At 40.9% G+C, this 27,842-nt stretch overlaps 1 protein-coding gene across 1 annotated transcript in view; it reads right to left on the bottom strand.

The window, feature by feature from the left end:
- Positions 1 to 27,842, bottom strand: part of fat4 (FAT atypical cadherin 4) — a 308,318-nt gene that overhangs the window by 76,849 nt on the left and 203,627 nt on the right. The window contains exon 7 of the mRNA XM_060851445.1: positions 9,134 to 9,314. Within this exon, the coding sequence (XP_060707428.1) occupies positions 9,134 to 9,314 (181 nt within the window). The remainder of the gene's footprint in view (positions 1 to 9,133; positions 9,315 to 27,842) is intronic.

The raw sequence follows: 27,842 nt of genomic DNA, 5'->3' as shown, positions 1-27,842 counted from the left end.
CCTTGAAAGTGGAGTCACAGGTAGATAGGATAGTGAAGGCGGTGTTTGGTATGCTTTCCTTTATTGGTCAGAGTATTGAGTACAGGAGTTGGGAGGTCATGTTGTGACTGTACAGGACATTGGTTAGGCAACTGTTGGAATATTGCGTGCAATTCTGGTCTCCTTCCTATCGGAAAGATGTTGTGAAACTTGAAAGGGTTCAGAAAAGATTTACAAGGATGTTGCCAGGGTTGGAGGATCTAAGCTACAGGGGGAGGCTGAATAGGCTGGGGCTGTTTTCCCTGGAGTGCCGGAGGCTGAGAGGTGACCTTATAGAGGTTTACAAAATTAGGAGGGGCATGGATAGGATAAATAGACAAAGTCTTTTCCCTGTGGTCAAGGAGTCCAGAACTAGAGGGCATAGGTTTAGGGTGAGAGGGGAAAGATATAAAAGAGACCTAAGGGGCAACTTTTTCGTGCAGAGGGTGGTATGTGTATGAATGAGCTGCCAGAGGAAGTGGTGGAAGCTGGTACAATTGCAACATTTAAGAGGCATTTGGATGGGTATATGAATAGGAAGGGTTTGGAGGGATATGGGCTGGGTGCTGGCAGGTGGGACTAGATTGGGGGGGTTGGGATATCTAGTCGGTGTGGAGGTTGGACCGAAGGGTCTGTTTCCATGCTATACATCTCTATGACCAAAGTAAAATCCAGTGTAATTCCAGGAGAACATGAGTTTAACAGATTAAAACATTAAATCTGGAGGATTTCTGCAAATTTGAAATTAAAATAGGACAGGCTGAGAGTTAAAGTTCTCTGCCAGTATGCATGCTCCATAACTGATTTGCACTGAAGTAGTTGAACTCAGCTACACAACAATAGAGGCATTACAATCTTTGGGTGAGGGAAGATAAATCTGACACTATTTCCATCAGCTATAAGAACAGAAGTGGGCCATTCAGCCATCAGTCTGCTCTGCCATTTATACTGAGATAATAGGTGATCTCATAATCCTCAACTTCAATTTCCTGCCTTTGCCCAACAACAACTCAATTGCCTTACAGATTAAAAATCTGCCAATCTCATCCTTAAATATACTTAATGATGCAGCCTTGATAGCCCCCTGTGGTCAAGATTCCACAGATTTACCAGCTTCAGAGAGAAGAAACTCCACTTCATCTCTGTCTATATTCAGTCCAAATGCCAGCACATCTTTTCTTAGGTAAGGGGACAAAACTGTTCACAGTATTTCAGGTATGATCTGACTAGTCCCTTGCATATTTTTGTGAGGAATTCCTTATTTTGATACTCCATTCCCTTTGAAGTAAATACCAACATTCTATTTGTTTTCCCTATTAAATTTTAAACTTGTGTGCACATTTTCTGCGCTCCTCTATTCTTCCCACGAAAGCGCACATCCTCATGTTTTCCCACATTCCATTCGATCTGACAAATTTTGCACCAACTGAAATATACATTTGAATGGAGAAAACTGGAATTGTTGTGAATAGCTGTGGGACCTAGACCTGAGAAATGGTCATTTAATTGTGTTATCGGAGGGTGCTTGGAACCCTTTGGATGGTGAAACCAGAAAGCTGTCAAGGTCTTTATTTAAATGAATGGAAAGATGGATAGATATATTCAACAACTTTAAAAAATTGGTACAATGTCTGACAGATGAAAATATTGTGTTCACTTTCCAATGCATATTCTGCAAAACAGAAAGTTTGGCTGAATCTTACCAGATTTTGGTAAAATGTGTCGTTTTTGTTGAGTTTCATGGATGGTTTCCTTCAGTGAAGGCTAACATGTTTCCCTGCATTATTGGCCCAAAATTGTCTCATTTACTGCTCTACGGAGCCCCTCTCCTTTGATGCTATTCTGATTCTGCCATTCAGCATACCTGGAGGTCCCTACCACTGCTAGATATCCCAGGATTCCGGGCACTGGCCATTGTGCAGCTGGTCAAGCACTGTTGGTTTGCAGCTATTCAGCACGTTTTCTGAAATTTGCCCAGGACATAGCACAAATAAGGTAATTAGTCCCCTGTTTTGTGGGCATGGAACTGGAGGCTCTTGAGATATGGATATCCTCTTGCCCTAGGACTGACAAACAAGACCAAACAGATGCTGCCAGCCTGGGTGGTGGTTGCCACTTGTGTCAGTGCATTCTCGGCCGTCTGGAGGAATGCCCAGCAGCATAGGAAGGAGGTCACTTATCTCTTCCAGGCTGTTCTCTTCCAGGAGAATTGCCACCATCCTCTACTGCTAGCTCACACTCAGTCTATCCATGCTATGGTGTCCACCACCCATCGGCCTGGACTATTGTAAAGTGAAACATGCCTATCTGATCTGCAGAGTCTGCTACATTTAATAGCTGTGTGACATTTTGGGTGGAATCTTCCCAAGCCCTGAAAGACATGGGTTAGAGGGAGTGGTTTAGGAGAATCATGTGAGAAATCCAATGCAGCATGTTGCTTATTTTATACCATTCTCACTATTACATACAACATCTTTCCTCACTCACTCTTACCCACCCAATTGCTCTCATACCACTAACCCTACACGGTCTCTGTGTTGCCTGATCACTCACTCAGCTCATCTCATACCTCCGAACCTGATCCAGCATCACAACTGTGTCACACACTTTCATGTTAATTAATCAATCATTCACCTTCTCTCATTCCAAAAGAAAATATATTAGGGTTGAAGAGCCAAGATGGGTGGAAGAGTGCCCAGGATTGAGCTCCTCACCCACTGTGAAACCCTATCCCCTGATAGATGGTCATCTCCCTTGTCTTGATTGAGGGCTACTCTCCACGGACGTTAAAAGGAGAGTTGATGCACAAGCAGTACTTTTGTTGAGTTATATTGCTAGCGTGTGGTAGAGGTGAGAGATTGGCAATGAATAATGCCATCCAGCAACAAGACCCACTCTCTTGACTGATGCCTGCTAACAATAATGGCAAGCTTCCTGAATCTGCACTTCTGTTCAAAGGCAAGGCAAGACAGAACTACTGTGTGCCTGTTAGCTCTGGCTGTTGGGGTGAAGTAGTAAAATGCAAAGCAGGGCAAGGCATCCAGATAGGCACCAAGTGAGTGAGCATTAAATGAGCAAGCATGCAGCTGTGAGATGTAACCTGGTCCAATTTATGCACATGGGTACATTACCCTGCAAGCAAAGTGTCCTTACAGCTGCATTCTAATGAAAGATGCCTGAGTGCGGTGAGGAGCAGGGTTACAGTGTAGAGGCACTCTAGTAAGTGGATCAAGGATGTACCATGATGGAACGGAGAGGCTTGTTCATATTGAATGCTAGCTTCTGTGGACATAAAGTGCCCACTGCACATGGAGCATGCCCTACGATGTTGGTCATGCCAGGTGTCTAAGATGGAAGTCGGAGGAACAAGCACAGAGTTAGGGGTATCAGATACCCATTCAATGTTTCATACTGGGAATTCTTGGCATCTAGTTTCTATCTGATGGATCATGCGACATTACTGAGGCGAAATTAGGTAGTACTTGGGTTGATAATGAGCAATATTTCCGATTAGTAGGCCTCTTGCATGCATATGCAAGAATTTTGATTCGACCTCCGAAACTGAGTTGGGAAATGCAGCGTGTTGCTTTTGATGACAAGAAAGCCTGCATTGGATTTCTCACGCGATTCTCCTAAACCACTCCCTCTCACCCAGGTCTTTCAGGACTTGGGAAGAGTCCACCCAAAATGTCACACAGCTATTAAATGTAGCAGACTCTGCAGATCAGATGGGCACGTTTCACTTTACAATAGTCCAGGCCAATGGTGGTTTCCTCACCCAGCAGCCTATCTTCCTAAACCATTTCCTCCACCTTAAGCAGATCCTTGAAATGTGCTCTAACAGAAGCATTCTGACAGCCAAAAAGTCAATGATGCTGTAAATAGATCCAACTTGATACAGGGAAATTTACATGCCAGGTAGATTGTGAGTCAATCGATTCCACTCCAATTCACCAGATTCATAATACACTGAAGTAATGCTTAGAAAAAGGATGGCAATATCTCTGCTTCTATTGTGACATGATTCCTAAACTGTCATCAAGCAAGTTTAGTAGCCTGCTTTTACTGGAGCCAATGTCTGCCAAAAAATTACAGCCGTTTTCATTTTAATTGAATTAGGCTCAAGGAAAATCTTATTTCTTCCCAGTATATACTTTAATAATGCAGGAAATCAATGCCTTAATCCTGCCAGCTGTGAATGCTATTTGCTTGCCATGACTCCTCGTGAAATCCAAATAAATATTACATTTCTTGCACCCAAAACTGTTGAGAATTAGAAACTGCAAACATATCACCTACAATTGTGCAGCACTGTCTAATGTTAATGTGAGACTGACTATAATGTCTCAAACTCAGCAACTTGTTGCCAGATTTGTGTCTTTTTGTGGTGGCGTGTCCATCACAAAATTGGCTGAAACCACTTCGACTCATTTCAACTTAAGGGTGGCACGGTGGTTAGCACTGCTGCCTCACAGCACCAGAGTCCCAGGTTCAATTCCAGCCTTGGGTGACTGTTTGTGTGGAGTTTATACATTCTACCTGCGTGGGTTTCCTCTGGGTGCTCTGGTTTCCTCCCACAGTCCAAAGTTGTGCAGGTCAGGTGAATTGGCCATGATTGCCCATCGTGTTAGGTGCATTAGCCCATAGGATGTGGATGTTGCATCCATAATGCTCTGACCCTTAGTCAGAGGGAAATGGGTCTGGGTGAGTTACTCTTCGGAGGGTCGGTGTGGACTTGGTGGGCCGAAGGCCTGTTTCCACACTGTAGGGAATTTAATCTAATCTTCACACGGCAGAAAGTGAGAAATGTTCACACATTATTTTAGAATGCATTAAAATCCAGATTGCTTTAAATATTTAAACCTATTGTACCATTTAAAATGTAAATTTTACATAATTTAAAGAGGGAGAGAGAAACAGAAGGGAACGAGGAGGAGATGAGGAGGGTAGAGTGATGTTGAGAAATATGAATGAGGTAAAAACAGCAAATCAAAGGGGGACAATGGAAGATAAGGGAAAGAGGAAGAGCATGGGCTCAGACACTTGAGAACTAGCTGTCTCAGGAAGGAAAGCATTGGTTTTCAATTCAGTGTTGTCAGAGGAGAGAACGACGGATTGTCCTTTACTATCACTCATTTCTTTTTGTCTATGGTGAACAATCCAGGATCAGGTTGGTTTGTTTAAAATGTTATGCTCTTTGATTGTTATGGGGGCATTGTGAGGCAAAGAAATATAGTGGGTGAATTAGTTCTGTACTTCTTTTACAGTCAATGAAGACACCAGCCTGGAAGCAGCTGAAAAAGTTTGCTTAATTGCAATGCAAGTACAGTGTTACTCAAAACTTTTAGGAAGTGAGCAGATTTTTTTTGTCCATAGGACGTGGATGTTGCATCCATAATTGGCCTTTTAAAGGTGATGATCAGTCAGTACACCAAAATGCATCCCAAAATTTTAATCCAGACTAGTGATGGAATGGTGGCATTATGCCTATCTAGGATGGTGTGCGGCTTGGATGGAAACTTTCGTGTTCTGGTGTTCCCAAGTATCTGCTGTCATTGTCCTTGTAGGTAATGAAAGTTGCAGGATTGGAAGGTGTTTTCTCAGGACCCTTGGCAAGTTTCTGAAGTATATCTTGTAGATGGTATACAATGTTGCTGCTGTATGTTGGAGATGGAGCAAGTGAATATTGAAGGTTTTCGATGAGGTGCCAATCAAGCATGCTTATTTTGTCCTGGATAGTGTCAAGGTTCTGGACTGTTTTTGACACAACATGCATCCAGGCAAGAACAGAATATTTCATCATAATCCAGATTTGTGTGTTGTTGATGGTAGACAGGCTTTGAGAAATCAGGAGGTGAGTTACTCAAAGACCCCCAGTTTCTGACCTGCTCTTGTAGCCACTGTATTTATTTGGCTGGTCCAGTTCAGTTTCTGATCAATTGTAACACTCAATGTTAACTAAAGATTCAGTGATGGTGACACACTGAATGTCAAGGAATGATGACTGATTTTTTTGTTGGAGATGGTAATTGCTGGGAACTTCTGTGGTGTGGATGTTACTTGCCACTTATCAGTCCAAACACAAAGTTTAGCCAGGTCTGGCTGCATCTGCACATGGACTGCTTCAGAATCTGATGAACACAAATGTTTTTATATATCATGTAAACACCATTGAACATCCTCATTTCTAACCTAATGATGGACAGACAGTTCATTATGAAGCAACTGAAGATGGTTGAGCGGAGGACACTATCCTGAGGAACATCTGCAGTGATGTCATTGATGTGACTGATCTCCATCTTCCAAACCACCTTCCTTTGTGTTAGATTTTCACACTGATTCCCATTGACTTTAGTTTTGGGGTTAGGGCTCCTTGATGCCATATTTGGTCAAATACCACCTTTATATCTAGGACTAGAAATAGAAATTGCTGGAAAAGCTCAGTAGGTTTGGCAGCATCTGTACAGAGAAATCAGAGTTAACATTTCAGGCTGAGTGACCTTCTTCAGAAGATGAGGAAGGGTCACTTGACCTGAAATGCTAACTCTGATTTCTCTCCTCACATGCTGCCAGACTTACTGAGCTTTTCCAGCAATTTCCATTTTTGTCTCTGAATTACATCATCCAAAGTTCTATTGGTTGATATTTAAGATATTCACCATCATCTGCCTTCTGAGTTCATTGATATTGTTCACGTTTGGACAAAGGCTGTAATGAGGTCAGCAGTTGAGTAGCCTGAGTGGAACCCAAACTAAGTATTAGTGAAGAGGTTAATGTTGACCACGTGCTACTTGATAGCACCGTCAATTAAACGTTCCATCACCTTGCTGATGATTGAGTGTAGACTGATAGGATGGTGATTGACTGGGTTACAGAAATGTTACTTTTTTTATCGAGAAGAGATATCTGGGTAATTTCATCAAGTAGATTCTAGTGTATAGCTGTACTGAAACAGCTTGGCCAGGCTGGCATCTAGATCTGGAACAGAAATCTTCAGTACAGTTGTCAAAATATTTATCAGGGCAGTTAACCTTTTCAGTATCCAGAACTTCAACATTTCTTGATACGAGTTAATTCTATTGAATGACAGTGGATATCTGTGATCTTGTGGATCAGGAGCGCTTGAGATGCATAAATCACTCAGGACTTCTCACTGAAGAATTGCAAATGTTTCAGCCTTTTGCACAGATGTGCTGGGTTTCTCCATCATTGAGGATGGGGATATTTGTGGAGCCTTTTCCTGTTCATTGTTTAATCCATCGACCACCATTCAAGATGGGATTTGGCAGGAATGGCACAGCCATAAAGTCACACAGAACCTTCAGTACAACTGGTCCATACTGGCCAAGTTTCCCAAACTAAACTAGTCCCACTTGCCTGCATTTGGCCCATATCCCTCTAAACCTTTCCTATTCATGCACCCATCCAAATGTCTTTTCAATGCCGTAACCATACCTACATCTACCAGATCCTCTGGTAGTTCATTCTACATATGAACCATCCTCTGCGTGAGAAAAAATGTCCCTCAGGTCCCTTTTAAATCTTTCTTCTCTCACCTTAAAAATAAGCTCCCTAAGTTTTGAACTCTCCCGCCCTTGGGCAAAAACCCTTGCTATTCACCTTACCTATGCACTATTTGATTTTATAAACCTCGGTAAGATCTGATCCATTGCATGACATTTACAGTGTTTGGCTTGTATTTAAGCTTCAGCAGGTTGACCATCTGATTTTTAGGAGTGCCTCTTACCATTCAATTCTTTATTAAATCAAAGCTGATTGTCTGCTTTGGTGGTTGCAGATGAGTCAAAGATATTCTAGGCCATGAAATTACAGACGGCCAGTCAAGACAATTCATCTGCTGCTGACCGATAAGGATGCACAGTTTTGGTTTTCGAGACCTGTTGAAGTCAATCCCATTTGGCACCATAGTGCTGACACATAACAATAAAGCCACCCAATGTCACAGGAGCAGTTTTATCTGTGAAATACGTCATTGCCACCTCCAGACAAAACAGGTATTGTTGGTGACAATTTTTCATTCATAGGTTGTGGCCTTTGCTGGCTCAGCCTCATTACTCTTGAGAAGGTAGTGGTGTAAACTCAATCAGCAGCAAGGTGATGTAAGGTTTCATTGATGGTGCTATCAAGTGGCACTTGGTCAACATTAGCCTTTTCACTGATACTCAGTTTGGGTTCCACCACTCCAATCCATTTCGTACGTGTACACACACACACACACACACACACACACAGATATGCAACTACAACACTCAGTGATGTTAATATAGAATAAATAATAGAAAATAACAAAACAATTCTTAATCATTAATGAAAATAGGATTTCTTTGATTCCACTCGTATGTCGCACAATCGCACAAAACAATATATAAGTGAACCTTGCTTCCACTTACCTACTGTGAAACTCCTGCATGGAATGTTATTTACAGAGGCAGGAAAACTTAATTGAACAGATTAATTTATGAAATTACCCTGAGCAGCATAAAGAAGCTTAAAGAATTCTCCCTTCTGTAAAAATATACCAACCCCTTGCTGAGTGGTGCTGTGAACAACATGTCACCATCACTTAGCTTCATCATTACTTTTGTTTGTCTGAATTGGGAATTAGACTTTTACGTTGGATTTTTGTCTAGCCAATGGAATTCATTCACAGTTTGAATGAATGTCAAGCCACAGTAAAGATGTCAAAGTGGATTCTCCACAAGAAGTCATAATTTGAAGCCATCCAGAATACATTTTATATCAAGAGACTTATCATGGACAAAATGCTTCACATGGTCCTGGTATTAATGAAAAATGAGAACATAATTGTTCAGAAACTTGACTATGTTGAAAAATGCATGTGCTTCATCATGCCCATAACATGCAGCATGTGCACCTCTGGCACAGACTATTTTAAAAATTCATTCATGGGTCATTGACTAGGCCAGCATTAAGAGCCCTGGAGAAGATGGTTGTTAACTCTCTTGAAATATAGGATGGTGCAGTCCAATTTCTAAGCCAATGTGTTGTATTTGGACATATTACCGAGTTACTGTTGAACATACTGAGCCATCACAACAGTACAGGAAACATGCATCATACAAAATACCATTACCTAATAACTGCATTTGAACCTTCATCAATATCAGTGGCGTTTACAAGTAAGACATCAGTCCCCGTTGGAACATCTTCGGCAATCGTGGCATGGTAGGTCTTGTAAGCAAATTCTGGAATATTATCATTGACATCATCAACAATCAAGATGATAGTGCCTGTGCCAGTAAGAACTGGAGATCCTGTGAGGAGAGTAGGGAGAGTAAAAAAAGTGTGGGAGAAGGGGAAGGAGAGAGAGAGAGAGGTTAACACAACCAGTCAGACATTTGTAATTAGCTTGTATAACTTCTAGAGACATTTCTATCCCTTGAAAAGCAAGTAATAATTCATTTCTGAATGTCATATGTAATTTCAACACAAAATAGGCTGAAGAAGCTGATCAAAAGAACAGCTTTTACTTAAAACATAGTTAGTCATCTCAAATAAAACTGCATGATAATACTATTGAACAAATCACTTCTTAAGTTAACTGATATGACTTTTACAAGCATTAAGAGTAATAAACAATATCAATGAAGTGAACTGAAATCTGACAGTCTTCTCATGCTTTAAATATTTTCCAGTTATTGAAAAATGTACTGCTTCAGTTCTGAAATATTTTTAAGGACAGCTACAAAAGCAGATTGTTTTCCTTCTAATTATTGGAATGTGCATTTTTATTCAACGCTAAGTATTATGCGTGCGTTCAGTTGGATCATCTTCAGAACAATTCACCTCTGGTTTAATAATAACTGCATTACTACACTTCCTCCCTGTATAAAAAGCTGTTACTTTGCCAATCTTTTACATGTATTCCCAGTACATTCTTTGTAATATGATCCAACTCCACTGCAATTTTAATTGAGAATGCTTGTGCATAACATATTAACTGTTATGTAATGCAGTTTTAATTGCTAATACTACGGATAAAATTTGACAGTATAAAGTTTTCCCATTTCCTACTTGTACTGACATTTTCATTATTAGTAAATGCAATGGCAAAAAAACAACTGTGCTACCACAAAAATACCTTGGACCTTCCCATGAACAGCTGCTCATGAAACAACTACCTCACCTGTTAACTATTACAAAAGTGAAAATATTAAAATAGAGATAGGCGACTATGACCTGGGCAATGCACTTCGTTGCTGTTAAGTGGCTATTTAGAGGCAAGAGTTGATTTATTGCACAACTGGTACATTGAAATATGTGATTTCTATAACTCTCTTGTACTATTAATGAACAATCTAAATTGGTCACTTAATATTGAAATTTGACTTAGAAAATGGGTACATTTTGGTCCATAAAACTATTGCTTTAATTAGATTTTAATTACTCTGTGGTAACTGTTACCACTGATAATAGTAACTGAAAAAAATTAATCCAATGATAAATCTGCTCAAAATATATTAATTTTGCATAGCTGTCTCTGCCAAATGGAAAATCTATGCTAATGTCATCAAGTTGACTAATTGAGTGCACACACTAAGTTTGCTTTTCTTCCAGAGCTCTGGAGAAAGGAGAAGTCTGTCTTCCATTTCGATTGGAGATTATTATAAGAGTATGTTCACCCAAAGGAATGGACACCGTCCTTTTTTTCATTGCACATGGTGACAGTTTCAAACACTGAGCCCAGATAATCTGGGCAGTAAACCAATTACACTTCTGCAACTTAATTTGTCGGAACAACCACTCTCCTGTTCAAAGCTACACTTCTATTCTAAACTTGGGCTTCTCAAAGTTGTGACTGTCTACCAGACTTCATTCTATTTGCCTTTGGATTCATGTTTATTTACGTCTGAACAGAGACTGATGTAAACCCATCCAATTGCTGTCAGGTTTCTGATAAGTCTCAACACAGAAAAAAGGCCAATCTTATGATATTGTTAACAATCAATCCACCACCTATAATTACTAAGGTCAATTTTTTTTCTTTGTTGAAGATGATTTTTGCTGAAACATGAAACCAGCAGAACTCTGTTTAACTTGAGTGACTTATTCATACAGGAATCCAAACTATTGGCATGTATTATTCAAGACTGGGGAAATCATAACTGAAATAGACTCTATGCAGATCCAAAATCTTCATGACGCACTTATATGTTTTACCAATGCCATGTTTGTCCCCAACTTTCTACTAATGTAACAAGTATAGGCATATGAGAAACAAAAGTTCTAATTCAACTCAGCATGGCCTGTTTACAGCAATGACATCACTAGCGAGTTACTGAGAGACAAGTCTTCCAGAGACAGGATAACTCAGTTCCTGTTCTCTCTTGCTCCCCTTGGTGTAGAATGAACTAAGTGATCCTGATACTCAATAGGTACAAGTCCAGCTGTGACTCAGGCTTTCTTATCACTCGCATTATTGCGAGAGTTCTCTGGATGCAGGACCCATAGGTAAAATGCATCAGCTTGGCTGGAGATGTGTCACATGAAAATCACAAGTATGACAAGACTTAGCAGAATTAAGTGGGACAGAGTCTGGGAGTAGTGGGCAAGTGTGAGAGACATAGCTGTGAAGGGAATTTTAAAAGTCACAGCTTTATTGTGCTCACAATTTACCAGTAACAGTGACTGCTCCAGTACTCCATCCTGAGACATAGCTGAGGGATTCAGCACACATAGGGTTTGGTACTATGCTGGATAAAGGAACATATGAACTCTTGTTGGAATTTTAGTTGATCCTAATTTGAGAAATATTCAAATTTGAAGTAATTATGACATTTTTGGCTCAGCTACAGGGAATAAGTATCTTTGTTGAATTGAACTATCTGTCAGGTAAGCCAGTGCCAGCTAAAAAATCACTTGAGGTTTGAGGATCAAGTTAGGATAAGGTTTCTCAGTTCAGGTAGGCTTTGATTGTGTAATACTCTGACAAGGCCTGAGAAAACATTTCCTGGAAGGCCTACCTCACCAAGGCTTCATTGAGACATCAACTAAACTAAAGGAAACCATTCTTTGAAAGAATGATTAGATTAAATTACTTAGTGTGGAAACAGGCCCTTCGGCCCAACAAGTCCACACTGACCCGCAGAAGCGCAACCCACCCATTCTCCTACATTTACCCCTTTACCTAACACTACGGGCAACTTAGCATGGCCAATTCACCTGACCTGCACATCTTTGGACTATGGGAGGAAACCGGAGTACCCGGAGGAAACCCAAGCAGACACGGGGAGAACGTCCAAACTCCACACAGTCAGTCGCCTAAGTCGAACCCGGGTCTCTGGCGCTGTGAGGCAGCAGTGCTAACCACTGTGCCACCCTTAATGATCTAATTCATCCTAATCCCTTATTCTTTCCTCATGGCCCTGCAATGTTTCCACTTAAGTATTCATCTATTTCTTTTTGGGAACTCCTCTTGAATTCTGCTACTATTGAATCTTATGTGCAACATAAATCACAAATCTTCATCAATCCTCCTCATTAGGTCATCAAAGAACTTAATCAAGTAGATCAAACATTATTTGCTTTTAACAAATCTGTGCTGCCTTTAATTTATTATTCCTTATTTTCTAAGTGCCAATCATGTTAATATTACTAAAAGGTTATCCTGCCACTCATGTTAGGTCAACCGGTCAAGTTCCTTTTTGAATATATCTGATAGACAATATGCTGGAACAAGTTCTATGGAAAGAAATGTTAAAAAATGAAAAGACTTGAATCCATTGCCAAATTCTAATTATATTATTTATACTTTTGTGCTTTCTAAGCCAGCAATGTGTCATAATTGGTTCATTACTGATTCTAATACAATGGTGTCAAATTACTCCAATCTGTGAACTGAAGAAATTATGTTATAATTGACTATTCCCTGTGGCAGAGCCATTGTGTCATAATAACTTTTAATTTGAATGTTTCTCAAATTAGGATCAACAGAAATTCCAACAGGACTGCATATTTGCATTTATCCAGCATTGCACCAAATCTCATATATGTTGGAGAGTGATTAGGGCTGTCATTGGATTCAATTACAGGTATAATAACAAATGTGTGCAAATGCACAGAGGGACAGACTTCGCAGGGTCAAATGAAACTGGCCAACAAAATGTTAAAATTACATTTGTTAATGAATGAATTCACCACAATGAAGACTATGTGTGCGTGACCTCACTTTTGGTATATATTTCTTTTAAAAATTAAGTTCCCACAAACACCTAATTGCTGAGGCTAATCATATGCATCTTATTTAAGTATTTTACTATGTTCTCATATTTTGGGAAAAATGGAGTTGAGCATTCAGGAGTCGAGGGGTTTATTTTAAACAACAACATTATACAGTGCCATAAAAGTGACACGCCACACACAACTGCTGGCAGCACATACACTGTATAGAATAATTTGGCATTCCAGAGCTAATCAATCTCCCTGGGAGATAATGCTCAAATTATCAAAAGAAAATCTTGCTGACTTAACATTTTTCGGACATGAGAATTGTCAACTTGTCAGGGTATAGGCAGTTCCTTAAAAAGCATACATTTCATGCAGCAGGAGTGATTTTGGTATGAAGAATTTAAAAACACAATGTTTAGATTAACTTTTTTTTTCTAATGTGCTACATTATGGGGACTACTTAAAAGTTCAGTTGAAACCATTGGTATATGGTTCCAATTAACTTTGAACAATATTTATAACAGATGTATTTGGAAATAAATCCGTTCTTTCCCTCAGATTATAAACAGAATGTTGAATGGGTATCTTCACGTGTTGGAGTGATTATAAACTATGTCTGGTTTCTTGCTCCTTCATTCTAAAACACGATGCCTAACTATTCTGTAGCTTTCACTTCAGCAACATAGAAAGATGACAACTTCAGCAAACAAAAGGAATCTATGGGTCACTACGTATCAGACATGGTCAACTGGGCAAGTCACCTTCAAAATGATTAACCAAAGTTGTAATTTTTATAAAGTTTCTGGTGAGCTGTTGTCTGAGTACTCAAATTGCTGCCTAATGAAATTGACTGGTTTGAAGACCTCCTCATCCTGAGGGGGTAAACTTGTGAGAGTACATAACTATCATATTCGTGAAAGCATTAAACAAAGGAAGCTTCAATTCCAATTCATGGAAGTTCAGTGATGCCAAGTGAATTTTCTCAGGCTATCCTCCCAAGCTTGCCCCATTAACTATCTAACACACCCATTCGTGGTGCCCACCTCGTCCAACGCTAGCCAATTCGATCACTTGCCATAGTTGGAAGGTGGGATATCCTGCTGGGATATCCTGCTGTACATCACATCGGTGCCACCTGTCAAAGGTCATTGTGCATCCAGTTGAGAACTATCACATCTGGAGATGCCTTGCATGGTTTACATTTGAACTAGACATAGCAGCTAAGGGAATTGGTGACTTGTTTCCCAGACAGGATCCTTGAGAATGGGTGGTATAGAAGAGGAATGTCTGCTACACAGGATTGGCAGAGAAGGCCATGTAATCAGATCACACCAGCCTGGTCCAAAGTTGTCATTTGGGTCAGTGTGGTCTCATACCTGCAGGAACATTCAGCAGTTTTCTATGCCTGCCAAGGTAAGTACAACCATATTCTCTGTTAGCTCACATTCATTCCAGCTCTGCTTCTGCATCAACCTTCTATAAAGGTTAATGCTCTCACATTCTCACTAATGCATGCAACATCTTCCCTCACTGACTCAGCCACTCAATTTTCCCAAACCACTAACTCTGCAAAGGTGCCTTCTCACTCACTCGAGACAGCTAACCACCCTTACTACACTTGCACTCGCACTGTACCATCCCCTTCCATCTCATTCAATGCCTCCCTTTATCTCGTTCCAGAAGAAAAGAACTCACAGTACAGCAGGGAGTGTCAAGATGATGAAAATAAGATTAATAATAATAAATGCACTGTTACATGAAAATACAGTAAAATGTGTATTAGTGTACAAGGTGGGTGGTGGGGTGTCTGCAAGGAAAGGAACCTGATCCTGACCAACCTGACTCGCCGAATGACCAGGCCCAAGATCGCAGACTAATATTGGAGGCTGCTCTTGACTTACTGGGCTGAGGCCTTCAGAGTGAAGAGTGTCTCCTCTGACTTAACTGAGGAGTACTCCACTGTGACCTTGAGACATGACCATTTGCCCAAAGCACATGCAGTGTTTTCCGCTGTATATGCTGCTGGCATATGATGCAGGTGTGAGGTTGACATGGCCTACAGTAACATGTCCACTCCTTGACTGAGAACTACTGACAACCATGAAAGGTTTCTGATTTTGTATCTGCTGCAAGAGACAAGTAAAGACAGTTAGCTCTGGCTGAGGGACAAAGTACTGAAAGATAAGGCTGGACAAGGATGCTGTGGACATTAAAGTAGGCAAGTAACCAAGTGAGAGATAACAAGTGATCAACACTGAGATACATCCATGAGCTGAGTGCAATCCATTAGCATACAGTATGCTTGCATCAGTCTTCCAATGTTCGTCATCAGTGCACCCCCAAAGAGCATTATTAAATTACAAAAGTATATTGTAAGTGGATCGGAGCTATGCCACATGCATGTGCCAGGGTCCATGGATGTGGGATCCATGTGCTGCTGCCCATGAAATGTGCCCTAAGACATGAACACCAAATGTCCAACATCGAAGTTCAGAGAAGTGAGTAGTGAGCTGGAGTCATCAGTCCCCACTCTGACTTCAGTGCTGGGAAGTCTGTGTTCAGTTTCCATTAGATAAGTGGTAAAATAAGACAGTACAGAGTCATGGGGCAAATCTGAGTCATAATGAGATGGATACTGAGCAATAAGTTCCCATTAATAGGCCTGTCACCAGTCACTAGTTAGAATCCTGCCTTGATGTCCAGAATGTAGTTGAAAATGTGGCTTGTAGCTCCTGATGTTAAAACGGCCTCAGTGGGCGACTTCTCATGATTCTCCCAAATTTCTCACCATAACACGCTTCATTCACGGGCTGGGAAGATCTCACCTTAAGTTACTGACAACATTTGAAGAAATTTTTTCCAATTCCTTGTTGTGAATGATGATTGAATTTGTTAGTGATAGTATTGCATTACCACCTATCATAATAACGAATTACTCAGGTCTGGTACCTGGCTGAAAACTAAGCTCTGCCATTGCTGGAGATATCATACATATTGAAGATTTTATAAAAGTATTGAAACATCTGCAATATGCCTGTCCTTTAGACCCAGTTTGACAGAAAGCACAAAAATCAGGTCAATTAGCCATTTGGCAAAAAAATGTAGTTATTATGGTACAGATCCAAAATGGGAAGTTGGCTGGAATTCGGAGAAGGTGTACACTGACCAGCAACTTTTACTCTAAGCTGTGTGGCCATGGATGGGAAGTTCTGTGCATTGCCAACATATTGGCTTCTGGAAGCCCCTGCTGCACTGCAACCTCAGAGGTCTGCTCAGTGGAAAAAATAATATTAGAGGGATTGATGACAGCCAGCAGACTTTTGTCGTGTGACAGCCATTAAATTAATGATAGGAAAGGTATCTTTACATCTATGCAATTCAGCGCAAAAATCCTGCATCAGGTGGATTTATTATAGGAGGTGGCTCTAGTATTCAATAAAAGCCAGTTCTGACTGAATTTTCTGAAGCACTTGGATGTCTCTGCAAGTTAAGAGTCAGGATAAAGAAAATGTCAAATTAATAGCCCACAGTACCCGATTCAGGGACATATTTTTGAGAAATCGGACACCTCAGAAGTTAAATATCTATCCTGTATCAGTGTACAAAATCTGTTTTCTTCTTCGGAGGACTCTTCTTGAGATTTTCCCAGGGGCTACCTTTTGATTTTTGTCACTAAATTTTGGCTTTAAGGGACACTTTTATGATTCCTACTAATTAATTTAACAGCTGACACAATCACGTAGAAACACCTTCTCCATTTGATTTGGGCATACTTGGAGTCGTACAGAAACAGAAATTGGAACAGTTCATGGCTCTTCTCAATGATTATCAACACTCCATTAAACTTAAAGCCACTACACACAAATAAAGCATTAAATTTCTAGACTCCGTATTTAAATTGGCATTACAAAGTATAAGTTAGTCACAATATTTTTCCTCCCAAACACATTTCGACACACAAAAAGCCATCACTCAAAACACACTTTCTGCAGACTGGTAAGGTCACAGCTGATGTGTTTCTGTTGTGTAAACACAAAGCTGGAACATTTTAACCAGGTTGTTCTTTTTTTTTATATAATGCACTTATCAGACATGAACATTGCTAACTATGCCAGCATTTATTACCCATCCCCCATAGCCTTAGTGGTGAGCTGCTCTCTGGAAACGTTGCAAATCATTTGGTGTGGATTTGGGAGGGAGTTCCAGGATTTTGACCCTGCGACACTGAAGACATAGCGATAGATTTCCAAGTCAAGATGGTGAGTGGTTTGGCGCAACTATTAGCCCAAGCAAAAAGCTTCATCCCAGGCCCCAGCAAGAGACACTACCCCTGGGAAAAAAAAGGGCTGTGGCATCCAGGTTCCTTATCTCTCCTTCACGGCCACCACTTACTTTTCTAACTGCCCATTGTTCTTGCAACCACAGATGAAGCTCTGATCAGTTGCACCCCCCCACCCCCCCCCCCCCCCCCCCCACCCCAATCAACTGAATTTTCCTAGGCATTCTGTTGGCATTCAGGGGTGATTTGATCCTTCTCCTCCATTTAGTCCGAGCCCTGGTCTGTATCCATAGAGGGACAAAACAAGTTACAGTCAGCTGTTCGATACTATCAATCTGAAAGGAATTTTCTCGATACTCAAGAGCACAGACCCACAACTCTGCAATACATTTCCTGGTGACCCCTTCCAGCAATCTATGGATGGTAGAATAGATTGTTCCCAGCTGATATAAGACCCTCGCAGCTAAACAAAGAAGGCTAGATGGAGATTGTACTCTAGTAGAGCAGCCGTGAGATGCAGCAAGGTGAATGAACTACGCTGAGCTACAAGGTTGAGCCTGAGTGAATGACATGCAATCTGTGGACATGAGGTGGTAAGGATCAGTTTTTCATGGTTCGGATGGTGAGATGACTCCTCTTTGCCCCCTCACCAGCTGCCTTAGGAGAACTGAATATATGTGGGTCACAGGCAACTTTCTCTCACTATCCATCTAATCCATCTCTTTGACGGAAAAATATTGGGAAAGACATATAGGCACGGTAACCTATCATGAGACCAGGGATTTCTTAGGACATAAGGGATTCTCTTCTGCAGCTTATAAAAGGTCCGTAACAAATATGATAAGGCAGAGTGTTAAAGGAGCTGAAAAATGTGTTGCTGGAAAAGCACAGCACGTCAGGCAGCATCCAAGGAGCAGGAGAATCGACGTTTCGGACATAAGCCCTTCTTTAGGAAGCCATTTATTTTCTGACCTCCACTGAGATGGGGATGCTCGAGTTGACCAGTGGGCAAGACAATCATTCCATCTCTGGTGCTCAGTTTAGAGTGATTTTTTTTTGATGTGAGGAAGATTTGGTCTTTTTTCATTTACTCTAGCTGCAAAGTAACAGCAGTGACGATAGTGTGATGAATATTAAAACAGCTAACGGTTTGTGCTGTTCTTTTACAGCTGTGGCTACAGCAGAGAGCATCTCAGAGGAGACCAGCTCACATCATTCCTTCCACTCCAAGCACCAGCACAGCTCCAATCATCTCAACTCAAAAATGGATCACACTCTAGTCAACCTTTAAAGGTGATGCAGATATAAGACTCTGAACGCCGAGAACACCCACAGTTGAAAAGTTGTGGGTGGCCAGATCAATGTTGTACAATAGGTCAATGATGGCCAAATGTTGGCAGTCATACTCAATCTGCTAAAGTCACAGAGAAATGGAAGAATCTGATGAGGCTGCATGTGGTATCGAACAGACACGTACTGGCAATGGAATAATCTTAAAATCAGCTCATCATGACATCTCCACTTGTCCACAATTAACTGTCAATATGTTACTGATTCCTCAGCAGGCTTTGCCAAGGTTCCTGAGCTCTCTTACCTGGCAAAGTTTCCAAAGGTCTTCAAAACCTATTAGAGCCAACAACAATAATTGAATAGCAAATACAAATTTCCCCTGTAAGGTAGATCCAACCTTATTTGGGATGGGATTGTGAGCCAAACCCAATCTGAAAACTTCTCCACATGCCGGTGTTATGTGAAGCCCCTTTTGAGCCAGAAATTCACATTTCTGGCCCTGTGGCCTCCATTTTTTTTTGCTAGTGACTGCACATATTCCCAATATTCTGGAATGCGAATCTTACAAATCTGATTGATACTGCTTTTTTTACTTCAGTAGGTTCATCATCTCCATCATTTAAGAATCTCCTTCAGGTGAAAAAGGTAACTGGAATGAATGGGTGATGTTGGCAGCAAATAAAACCATCACTGTTGTATATTGTGTTTAAATGAAAAACATTCTGGCAATGCACAGTAATTGGACATTTGGCTTGAATGGCAACGGATTCCTCAAACTTTAATGTCAAATTTATCATGCAATCCAATTCTAAAAGTAAAACTAAAGTAAAGTGCAGGGAAAATAAATAATTTTAACTAAGCGTGTACAGGTTGCAATAATTTCAAAAATCTCAAATCTAATCCCAACCTGTTTGATTCCAGGTATAACAGATATGGATTACAGGATGGACAGTCAATTCAGTCCTAGGAAGTGAGTTGGTCAATTGAATATAAAGATTATCCTGGGAATCTCATACTTAACCCCCACTACAGATTTAACCCTAGCCTGGCAACTTTAAGGTTTGCAAAACCAGATAGTTTAAAGGATGGCTTTGGAACAGGTAAGTGCTTTTACAGCTCCACTTGTGGGCCTGGAGGAGTTTCTCCTTAGTATATTAAACTACCACCTTCCCAGCCATCAGATGTTCCTCTAATCTGTCTTCAGACTCCTCCCCATTCTCCCCAGCATCAGAACCCCAGACTGCCTCAGTTTTCCCAGTCGCAGCTGCAGATTCCCTACCTGATTGGGAGCTAAGCCTATCAATCAGGCTAACATCTCAAGAAGGATGCCATCAAAGAAAGAAAGCAACTGCTAGGTAGTCAAACTCCACAGCATACAGGGAAACCCAGGCTCCCTCCTTGCACTGAGAGAGAAATATTAGGACACAAGTGTATTTCAGGTACAAACACACTCTTGGGGTTCATATTGACTGCTTGAACGTTGATCTTATACTTAAATTTGAATTACAATACAGTTCCAAGTCAGGATGACATGTGAGAGCTAACTTTCTAGTGGCTGTGAGACTGTTATGAAAGATTGAGTTTAATAATCCAGAATTTGAAATTACTTGAATGATCATCCTTCCCTACATTCCACCCTGTAATCCTTGATGAAATCTGATACCCCTGTGACTGCTCATCAGTAAATGCTTCTTATTCCTATTCCTATGGGAGATAGGCCTGTGTAGGCCAGAACTGTTCCTATCACTAAGCACAGCAGAGGGGGAGTTAACCTCATACTGGGTAGATTTTGCAAATCCCTCCTGTGAGGATTCGTATATACATGTGCATAGTGTGCAGTATTAGACTTGAAAAAAACAGAACATAAATGTGGCTGGCAGTTTAGAAGACACTGTGTATAGATAGGTTCATACAACAAAACAGCAGGGGAATGCTCATTGTACAGATGAAAGTAAATTCTCAAACATGGGACACTTTGGAAACAATATGTAGAGACCTGACATGGAAGCAAGAACTCACACATCCAGGTTTGACATTGAATAAGTTTATGGTGCAGGGATTCAAGCAACCATTGCTGAAGCTCCACATAAATAATTTGCAGAGCTGCTAGTTGATGGATCCTCAGTTAGAATGATGGTGCCAATGCACTCAGATACTTCACAATGACTTGTGAGGTGCTGAGTCTTGCTTATGATGAATTCCTGGCAACTGTTGTCCACTTAATGTGTCAATGTCTTGTTAATCAATCATCTAATGAACAGAATAATACTTATGGTGATAACAGAGTTGGAGCTGTGTCAGCTGCCTCCACTCATCTTTGCAATCCAATACTTTAGCAGCTGGATGCCAGAAAACATACATGAGCTTAATTTATCAAAAACAGGTCAGGCTGACTCAACATTAAGGCCTGGATTAAATCTGTCACGGGAGGTTCTGAATCTTCTCATTCAGCTCTGACTAAGGCTCTTCCTTGTTGGTTGACAATACTGTAGCAGGACAGGCAGTTGAAAGGTTATCAGTGCACTGTGCTTTGTGTTTTAGCTGGTTAGAATCCAGCAGTAATCATGTGTATAATTGAAAGGGTCTAAACTTTGGCTCAAGCCAATCTACATGCATGAGGTAAATGGTTTTAGGTAAATGGTTGTATTCCTATAGGGAGACTCTGTACTGCTTTTCAAGGCAAGCACAAACTCATCAATCTGGGGATATCCCCAGATTGATTGGGAGAATTCAAAAAATGAAGCTGGATATCTCCATATGGCACGAACCCAACTGATAAGGTAAATGCTGTTTTCAGATCTATAATATGCTACAAGTTGCCTGGTTCCCCAAAAATGCTATAGGGCTTGATTACAAAGAGCTTCATCCAAGCATAAACAAATACATTAAACTTAGGAGAACATAATTAAAAAGCGAGCTCCAGATAAATATAGTAAGTGTAAATTGGATATTTTCTATAGAAAATAGTATCATGCTATCGGTGTGCTGTACCTTCATAACAATATTCATTGTTAACTTTCTTTCTATTCTGTTCTGTGTCACCATTAAAATAGAGCATAAAGTGGGGATCTAACGCATACCCTCTAACAACTTATTGATGCCCTCAACAAATGGCAAATAATATCTAAACATTGGTTCTGTGGATGCAACAGATGTTCCCAGTGTCAAGCAATTACAGCCATTAACAGCAGCATGCTTTATTAATAAGCCACTTAATATTGGATGATCCCCAAGGCTACTGGAACTTAATCATGGCTCAGGGATTTAACAGAACTAACACAGGTCTCCTATAACTCCCAAAGACCACCCAATTAACCTTGCCCCAGGCATCTCATACACAGTCACCCAGTGCTTGATCAAGGGACCCTGTATGGGTACACACTGCCACAAATGGAGAAAATGAGGTCTACAGATGCTGTAGATCAGAGTAGAGAGTGTGTTGCTGGAAAAGCACAGTAGATCAGGCAGCATCCGAGCTGCAGAAGAATTGACATTTCCCAGCAACACACTCTTGACACACTGCCAAAAGCCATCCCTCTGCCCTTGTCTCTGACCTCTTATCTGGAAGCAAAAAAAATCACTATTTATTGGCTAATGCCAAAGACATTTGATTACTTTGTTTTAAGCCTATCATTAACAAATGATTTTAGGATGCTGGTCTTCAGAAAATTGCAAGGGTTTGACAGTCGTGGTCTTTAAACTGTAGGTAAGCAGCTTTCCCTCATTGTTTAAGCTGCAGAAGTATCTCCTTTCATCTAAGCTGAGCTGTAGGAACACTTTGGAATGTGAAACACACTATAAAAATGCGTAACTTTCCTTTCTTCTTTCTTGGGGTAGATGAAGGTCTGACCAGCCATAAATCTATGCTGAAAAAGTAATGTAACTCTTAACTTTACAAGAAAAGCGTTCTGCTAGTTTCTGCTTTATAACTACATCCATATTATGACAGCTGAGATAGTTCATAATCAGTGATTCACTTTGTCATTTTTGAAATTTTCACAGTACATCAAAGGGAAACTGGCAGCATATATTACAACACTGTTATACACAACAAAAGGAAGGTTCTAGTAGTTCCATGATTGCCTAAACTCTTAAGTTTGGAAGCTCAGGTCATCCAAAGCACAGATGGATGAAGGTTTGCTAAACCATTCCACTGATGTTTTTATAACCTGTATAGAAGCTCTTCAGTGCTGTAATTCCCTCATGTAGTGTGTTACAAACCTGAATTAATACCTCGGTCCTTTAATCATGTACAGTACCAGCTGTATAAAATTTGATACCCTCTCTAATTTGTAGACAATATATTCCAACTCCAGTTCTGGCAGATTGTAAATTAAGCACATGGCATGCCAACCAGATAAGCTGATTTAAGAAAGCAAGCAACATTGATCAGGATGGAATTAATATTAATTTATTATCCAGTTCTTAACCTGAGGTCTTCTTTGATTTAGCCCTATCCTAACATGAAAAGATGCCAGAAATGTTTTTTTAAAAACATAAAAAAGTGGAAGTGTAGACAAACTACAATACAATGAGAAACTTTTGACAGCATTTCTGCTGCACAATCCATTGGCAACCATTATTTGATTTGTATCTTGCACTTTTGATAGTTATAGCATGATATAGGTCCCTATGCATTCTGAGGTGAGCTCTGTGAATGTATTCTGCTATCAGTGATTAACAGTTTTCACATTACTAATTTGTAATATTTGATAATTTGTACATGTCTCAATTTTTGCATAATTATGCTATACATTGCTGCAATGTAATTCACCTGTAGCATCCCTGGGATTTGTATTTATGTTGATAATTCAGTCATTCTCTTGGAAGTTATGATTCACTCTTGCTTCAACATGGAATCAATACACACACAACAACCATCAGCTTAGTATCAACATCCACACTACAACAACCAGCTTAGTATACAAAAGAGCTTCAGGAATAATACACGAGCCGGATAGGTCTTCCATTTTCTGAGCTCCCCTTGCTGCCCCAAATCAAGTGCAGGCTGGGGAGGGGGGGAAGGGGGAAAGAGTTGTATTGGCTGTCAAGAGACCAGACCATCCAGCAGTCACTAAACGTGATTTTGCTCAGAATCAATTAATGGTCAGAGTTTCCTGTTTTGAGCATGGGCTAAAAATCTAGCCCTTACTTTAATTGCCTTGGCAAAAGTGAGGACTGCAGATGCTGGAGATCAGAGTCAAGATCAGAGTGGTGCTGGAAAAGCACAGCAGGTCAGGCAGCATTGAAGGAGCAGGCGGTTAATCGCCTTGGACTGAGTTATGTTGAATTTCTAAATAAATAGAAAAATACAAAAACTCAGCATGGATTTGACCAAATGGGCCAATGGGCTGAGAAGTGGCAGATGGAGTTTAATTCAGATAAATGTGAGGTGCTGCATTTTGGGAAAGCAAATCTTAGCAGGACTTATATGCTTAATGGTAAGGTCCTAGGGAGTGTTGCTGAACAAAGAGACCTTGGAGTGCAGATTCATAGCTGCTTGAAAGTGGAGTCGCAGGTAAATAGGATAGTGAAGGTGTTTGGTATGCGTTCCTTTATTGGTCAGAGTATTGAGTACAGGAGTTGGGAGGTCATATTGTGGCTGTACAGGACATTGGCTAGGCCACTGTTGGAATATTGCGTGCAATTCTGGTCTCCTTCCTATCAGAAAGATGTTGTGAAACTTGAAAGGGGTTCAGAAAAGATTTCCAAGGATGTTGCCAGGGTTGGAGGATTTGAGCTATAGGGAGAGGCTAAACAGGCTAGGGCTGTTTTCCCTGGAGCGCCGGAGACTGAGGGGTGACTTTATAGAGGTTTACAAAATTATGAGGGGCGTGGATAGGGTAAATAGGCTAAGTCGTTTCCCTGAGGTCAGGGAGCCCAGAACTAGAGGGCATAGGTTTAGGGTGAGAGGGGTAAAATATAAAAGAGACCTATGGGGCAACTTTTTCACACAGAGGGTGGTACACAGAGGATTGAACTGCCAGAGGAAGTAGAGGAGGCTGGTACAATTGCTACATTTAAGAGGCATTTGGATGGGTATATGAAGAGGAAGGGTTTGGAGGGATATGGGCCGAGTGCTGGCAGGTGGGACTAGATTGGGTTGGATTAGATTAGATTAGATTACTTACAGTGTGGAAACAGGCCCTTCGGCCCAACAAGTCCACACCGACCCGCCGAAGCGCAACCCACCCATACCCCTCCATTTACCCCTTACCTAACACTACGGACAATTTAGCATGGCCAATTCACCTGACCCGCACATCTTTGGACTGTGGGAGGAAACCGGAGCACCCGGAGGAAACCCACGCAGACACGGGGAGAACGTGCAAACTCCACACAGTCAGTCGCCTGAGGCGGGAATTGAACCCGGGTCTCTGACGCTGTGAGGCAGCAGTGCCCTTCCTTTAATTGCCTTGGCAAAAGTGAGGACTGCAGATGCTGGAGATCAGAGTCAAGATTAGAGTGGTGCTGGAAAAGCACAGCAGGTCAGGCAGCATTGAAGGAGCAGGCGGTTAATCGCCTTGGACTGAGTTATGTTGAATTTCTAAATAAATAGAAAAATACAAAAACTCGATTAGAGCAGAGAGGGCTCTGGATGAATTTTACAAGGTACATAGGGTACAGTCAATTCCACTGGTCAGTGAGTCTGCAACTTGGCACAAATTTAAAATCATCATTCAAAAATCAATGGCAGCAGTTTGTTCTTAAGGTAAAGTATAGGACTGGAAGTCTCTAGCAGATGTAGCAGTGGAAGGAGATGTCACACCATTGTTTTGAAAGAGAAAATACTTTACAGGGAAAGAGAAGGCAATAGTCTTAAATAAAGAGGAAAAAGAGCTGGTCCAGATACTGTGTACTGAATGGCATTCTGTTCTATGGTGCAAAGCAAAAAAATGTCTAATTATTCGAAGTTGTACTACAAATGTCCTAATTAATGACAGCTGAATGTGTGAGACAGAAAGACAGACAGGAAGTGAGAGACAGACAGAGTCAAGCATGAGCCAGGGCCTGCATTCCAGCCTTCAATTCTGCCAAACCTCAGATTCCTCTCCACTGTGGTGCTGAATTATAGGAACTAATTCCATGTTGATCAATTATAGCCCCTCAGTGCCACCAAACTCAGCACTCCTGCGACAAATCAAGTGCCATCCTCCTACTGCCAAAGCTCAGGAGCAGCACTGTATAACCAAAATATATTCCCCTTCTCAATACAGATGTAACAGGTGGCACCAAAAACCTGCGGTCGCCTGGCAGAGCTCTGCCACAACCCTTTGGAGTTTTCCTGGTTGAGTTGCTGATTTAACCCATAGGTACTAGAGCACAAGGCCAGTATTGAACTGATATGAAACAAAGAATTCCAGAAACTGGAGATCTGAAATGAAAACAAAAATTGCTGGAGAAACTCAGCAAGGCTGGCAGCATTTACAGACAAAAAGCAGACTTAAAACTTGAAGTCCACTGTGCCTTCTTCAGAGCTGAAAAAGCTGATGTATATATTGAACACGGAGAGTGTATATACTGAACACTGGGAGAGTGAATGAGGGAGGGTGTGTGTGTGTGTGTGTGTGTGTGTGTGTGTGTGTGTGTGTGTGTGTGTGTGTGTGTGTGAGAGAGAGAGAGTGAGAGAGAGAGAGAGAGCGGATAGGTGGAAATGGTGGCATCAGACAGAGAATGACAGACAATGGAATGGATGATGGTAAGACAAGGGAGAAGAAATGTGGCACAGTCATCCTTCTTTAGAACTGATAGTAACTGGGAAAAAATGTGGTATATATCATAGAATCACAGAATCCCTATCCTGTGGAAGCAGGCCATTCAGCCCATCACGTCCACACAACCCTGCGAACAGCATCCCACACAAACCTACCCCCCTACCCTATCCTTATAACCCTGCATTTCCGATCGCTAATCCACCTAGCCTGCACATCCTTGACACTATGGGCAATTTCCATGGTGATAAGCAAATATATAGCAAAACTTCTCAACAACAAAAAAATATTTTGCACTCAAAAGAGTAGCAACTCAGAAAGAAAAGGTTACTTTGTCCAATTGCTCTTTTAGCAATTGTTGCTATGGTGATGGTTATTTTGTTGACCACTTATTCTGAATGGAAGCAATTTCCAGTCACAGAGGGAAGAAAATGAAATATACTTTCCAAACGCTTTCTGAGCGATCAAATGTACTCTAACTTAATAAAAGGTAGGTTCTCCTGACCAATCATTGAACATTGGCCAAATACAAACGGGTTATCATTACAGGTTTTCAAATTGCTTAATTTCTTGTTGATTTTGAAGTTCCTAGCACTTCCTCTCCAGCTTTCTGCTTTTTAACTTTAAGCCAATCAAGAAAGTGTGGTGGCAAAACTGTCACTGCTTTTGGAACCTAATTTTCAGCGTGAGCTCATTTTCACAAGTATCCACATCTCCAGGTGCAGTCCTGGGTGTGTCTTATTAGTCTTCTGAGCAGAACATTACACCAAAATTATTCATTTAAAGTGATAGGCACACTTAAAGAATATTTAGAGAAAAATTTTGGAAACATTCATCAAGAATGTCACAATGGACTGGGGTTGTTGCCAGGAAGCTAAGAGGTCTGGCTGACACTGTCTTGCTAAATCCAATCCAACAGACAATACTGGCTTTGTACTTCCCAGTCCACTTTCTGAAATGCCACTGTAAACTTGACATAGTATCATATTGAGGATCAAAGACAGCATCCAATATCAAGGTTAACCAGACATTCAAATATTTTAGCTGTACCATCATCTCACCTGTCCCATCTTCTTTTCTGAATAGGAGGTTCCATCCACAATAAACATCTTCATTTGAAAAGGTGAAGCTTCTTTATTTTTATTAAGTCATGGTTTCTGAGCTGCACTGACTGAATCAACATTTACTGCGTATCCCCAGTTGGCCCTGAGGTGGTGATGGTGAACTGCATTTTCCCACTGCTCCAATTGTAATGTTGAAGGTAGACACACAATGCTGTTGGCAAGGGAATTCCAGGATTTTGACCCAGCAACACTGAAGAAATGGCAATATAT

This window comes from Hemiscyllium ocellatum, chromosome 36, assembly GCF_020745735.1.
Source record: "Hemiscyllium ocellatum isolate sHemOce1 chromosome 36, sHemOce1.pat.X.cur, whole genome shotgun sequence".
NCBI lineage: Eukaryota > Metazoa > Chordata > Chondrichthyes > Orectolobiformes > Hemiscylliidae > Hemiscyllium > Hemiscyllium ocellatum.
The sequence above is the reverse complement of the archived record's forward strand: the minus strand, read 5'-3'. Positions and strand labels throughout refer to the sequence as shown.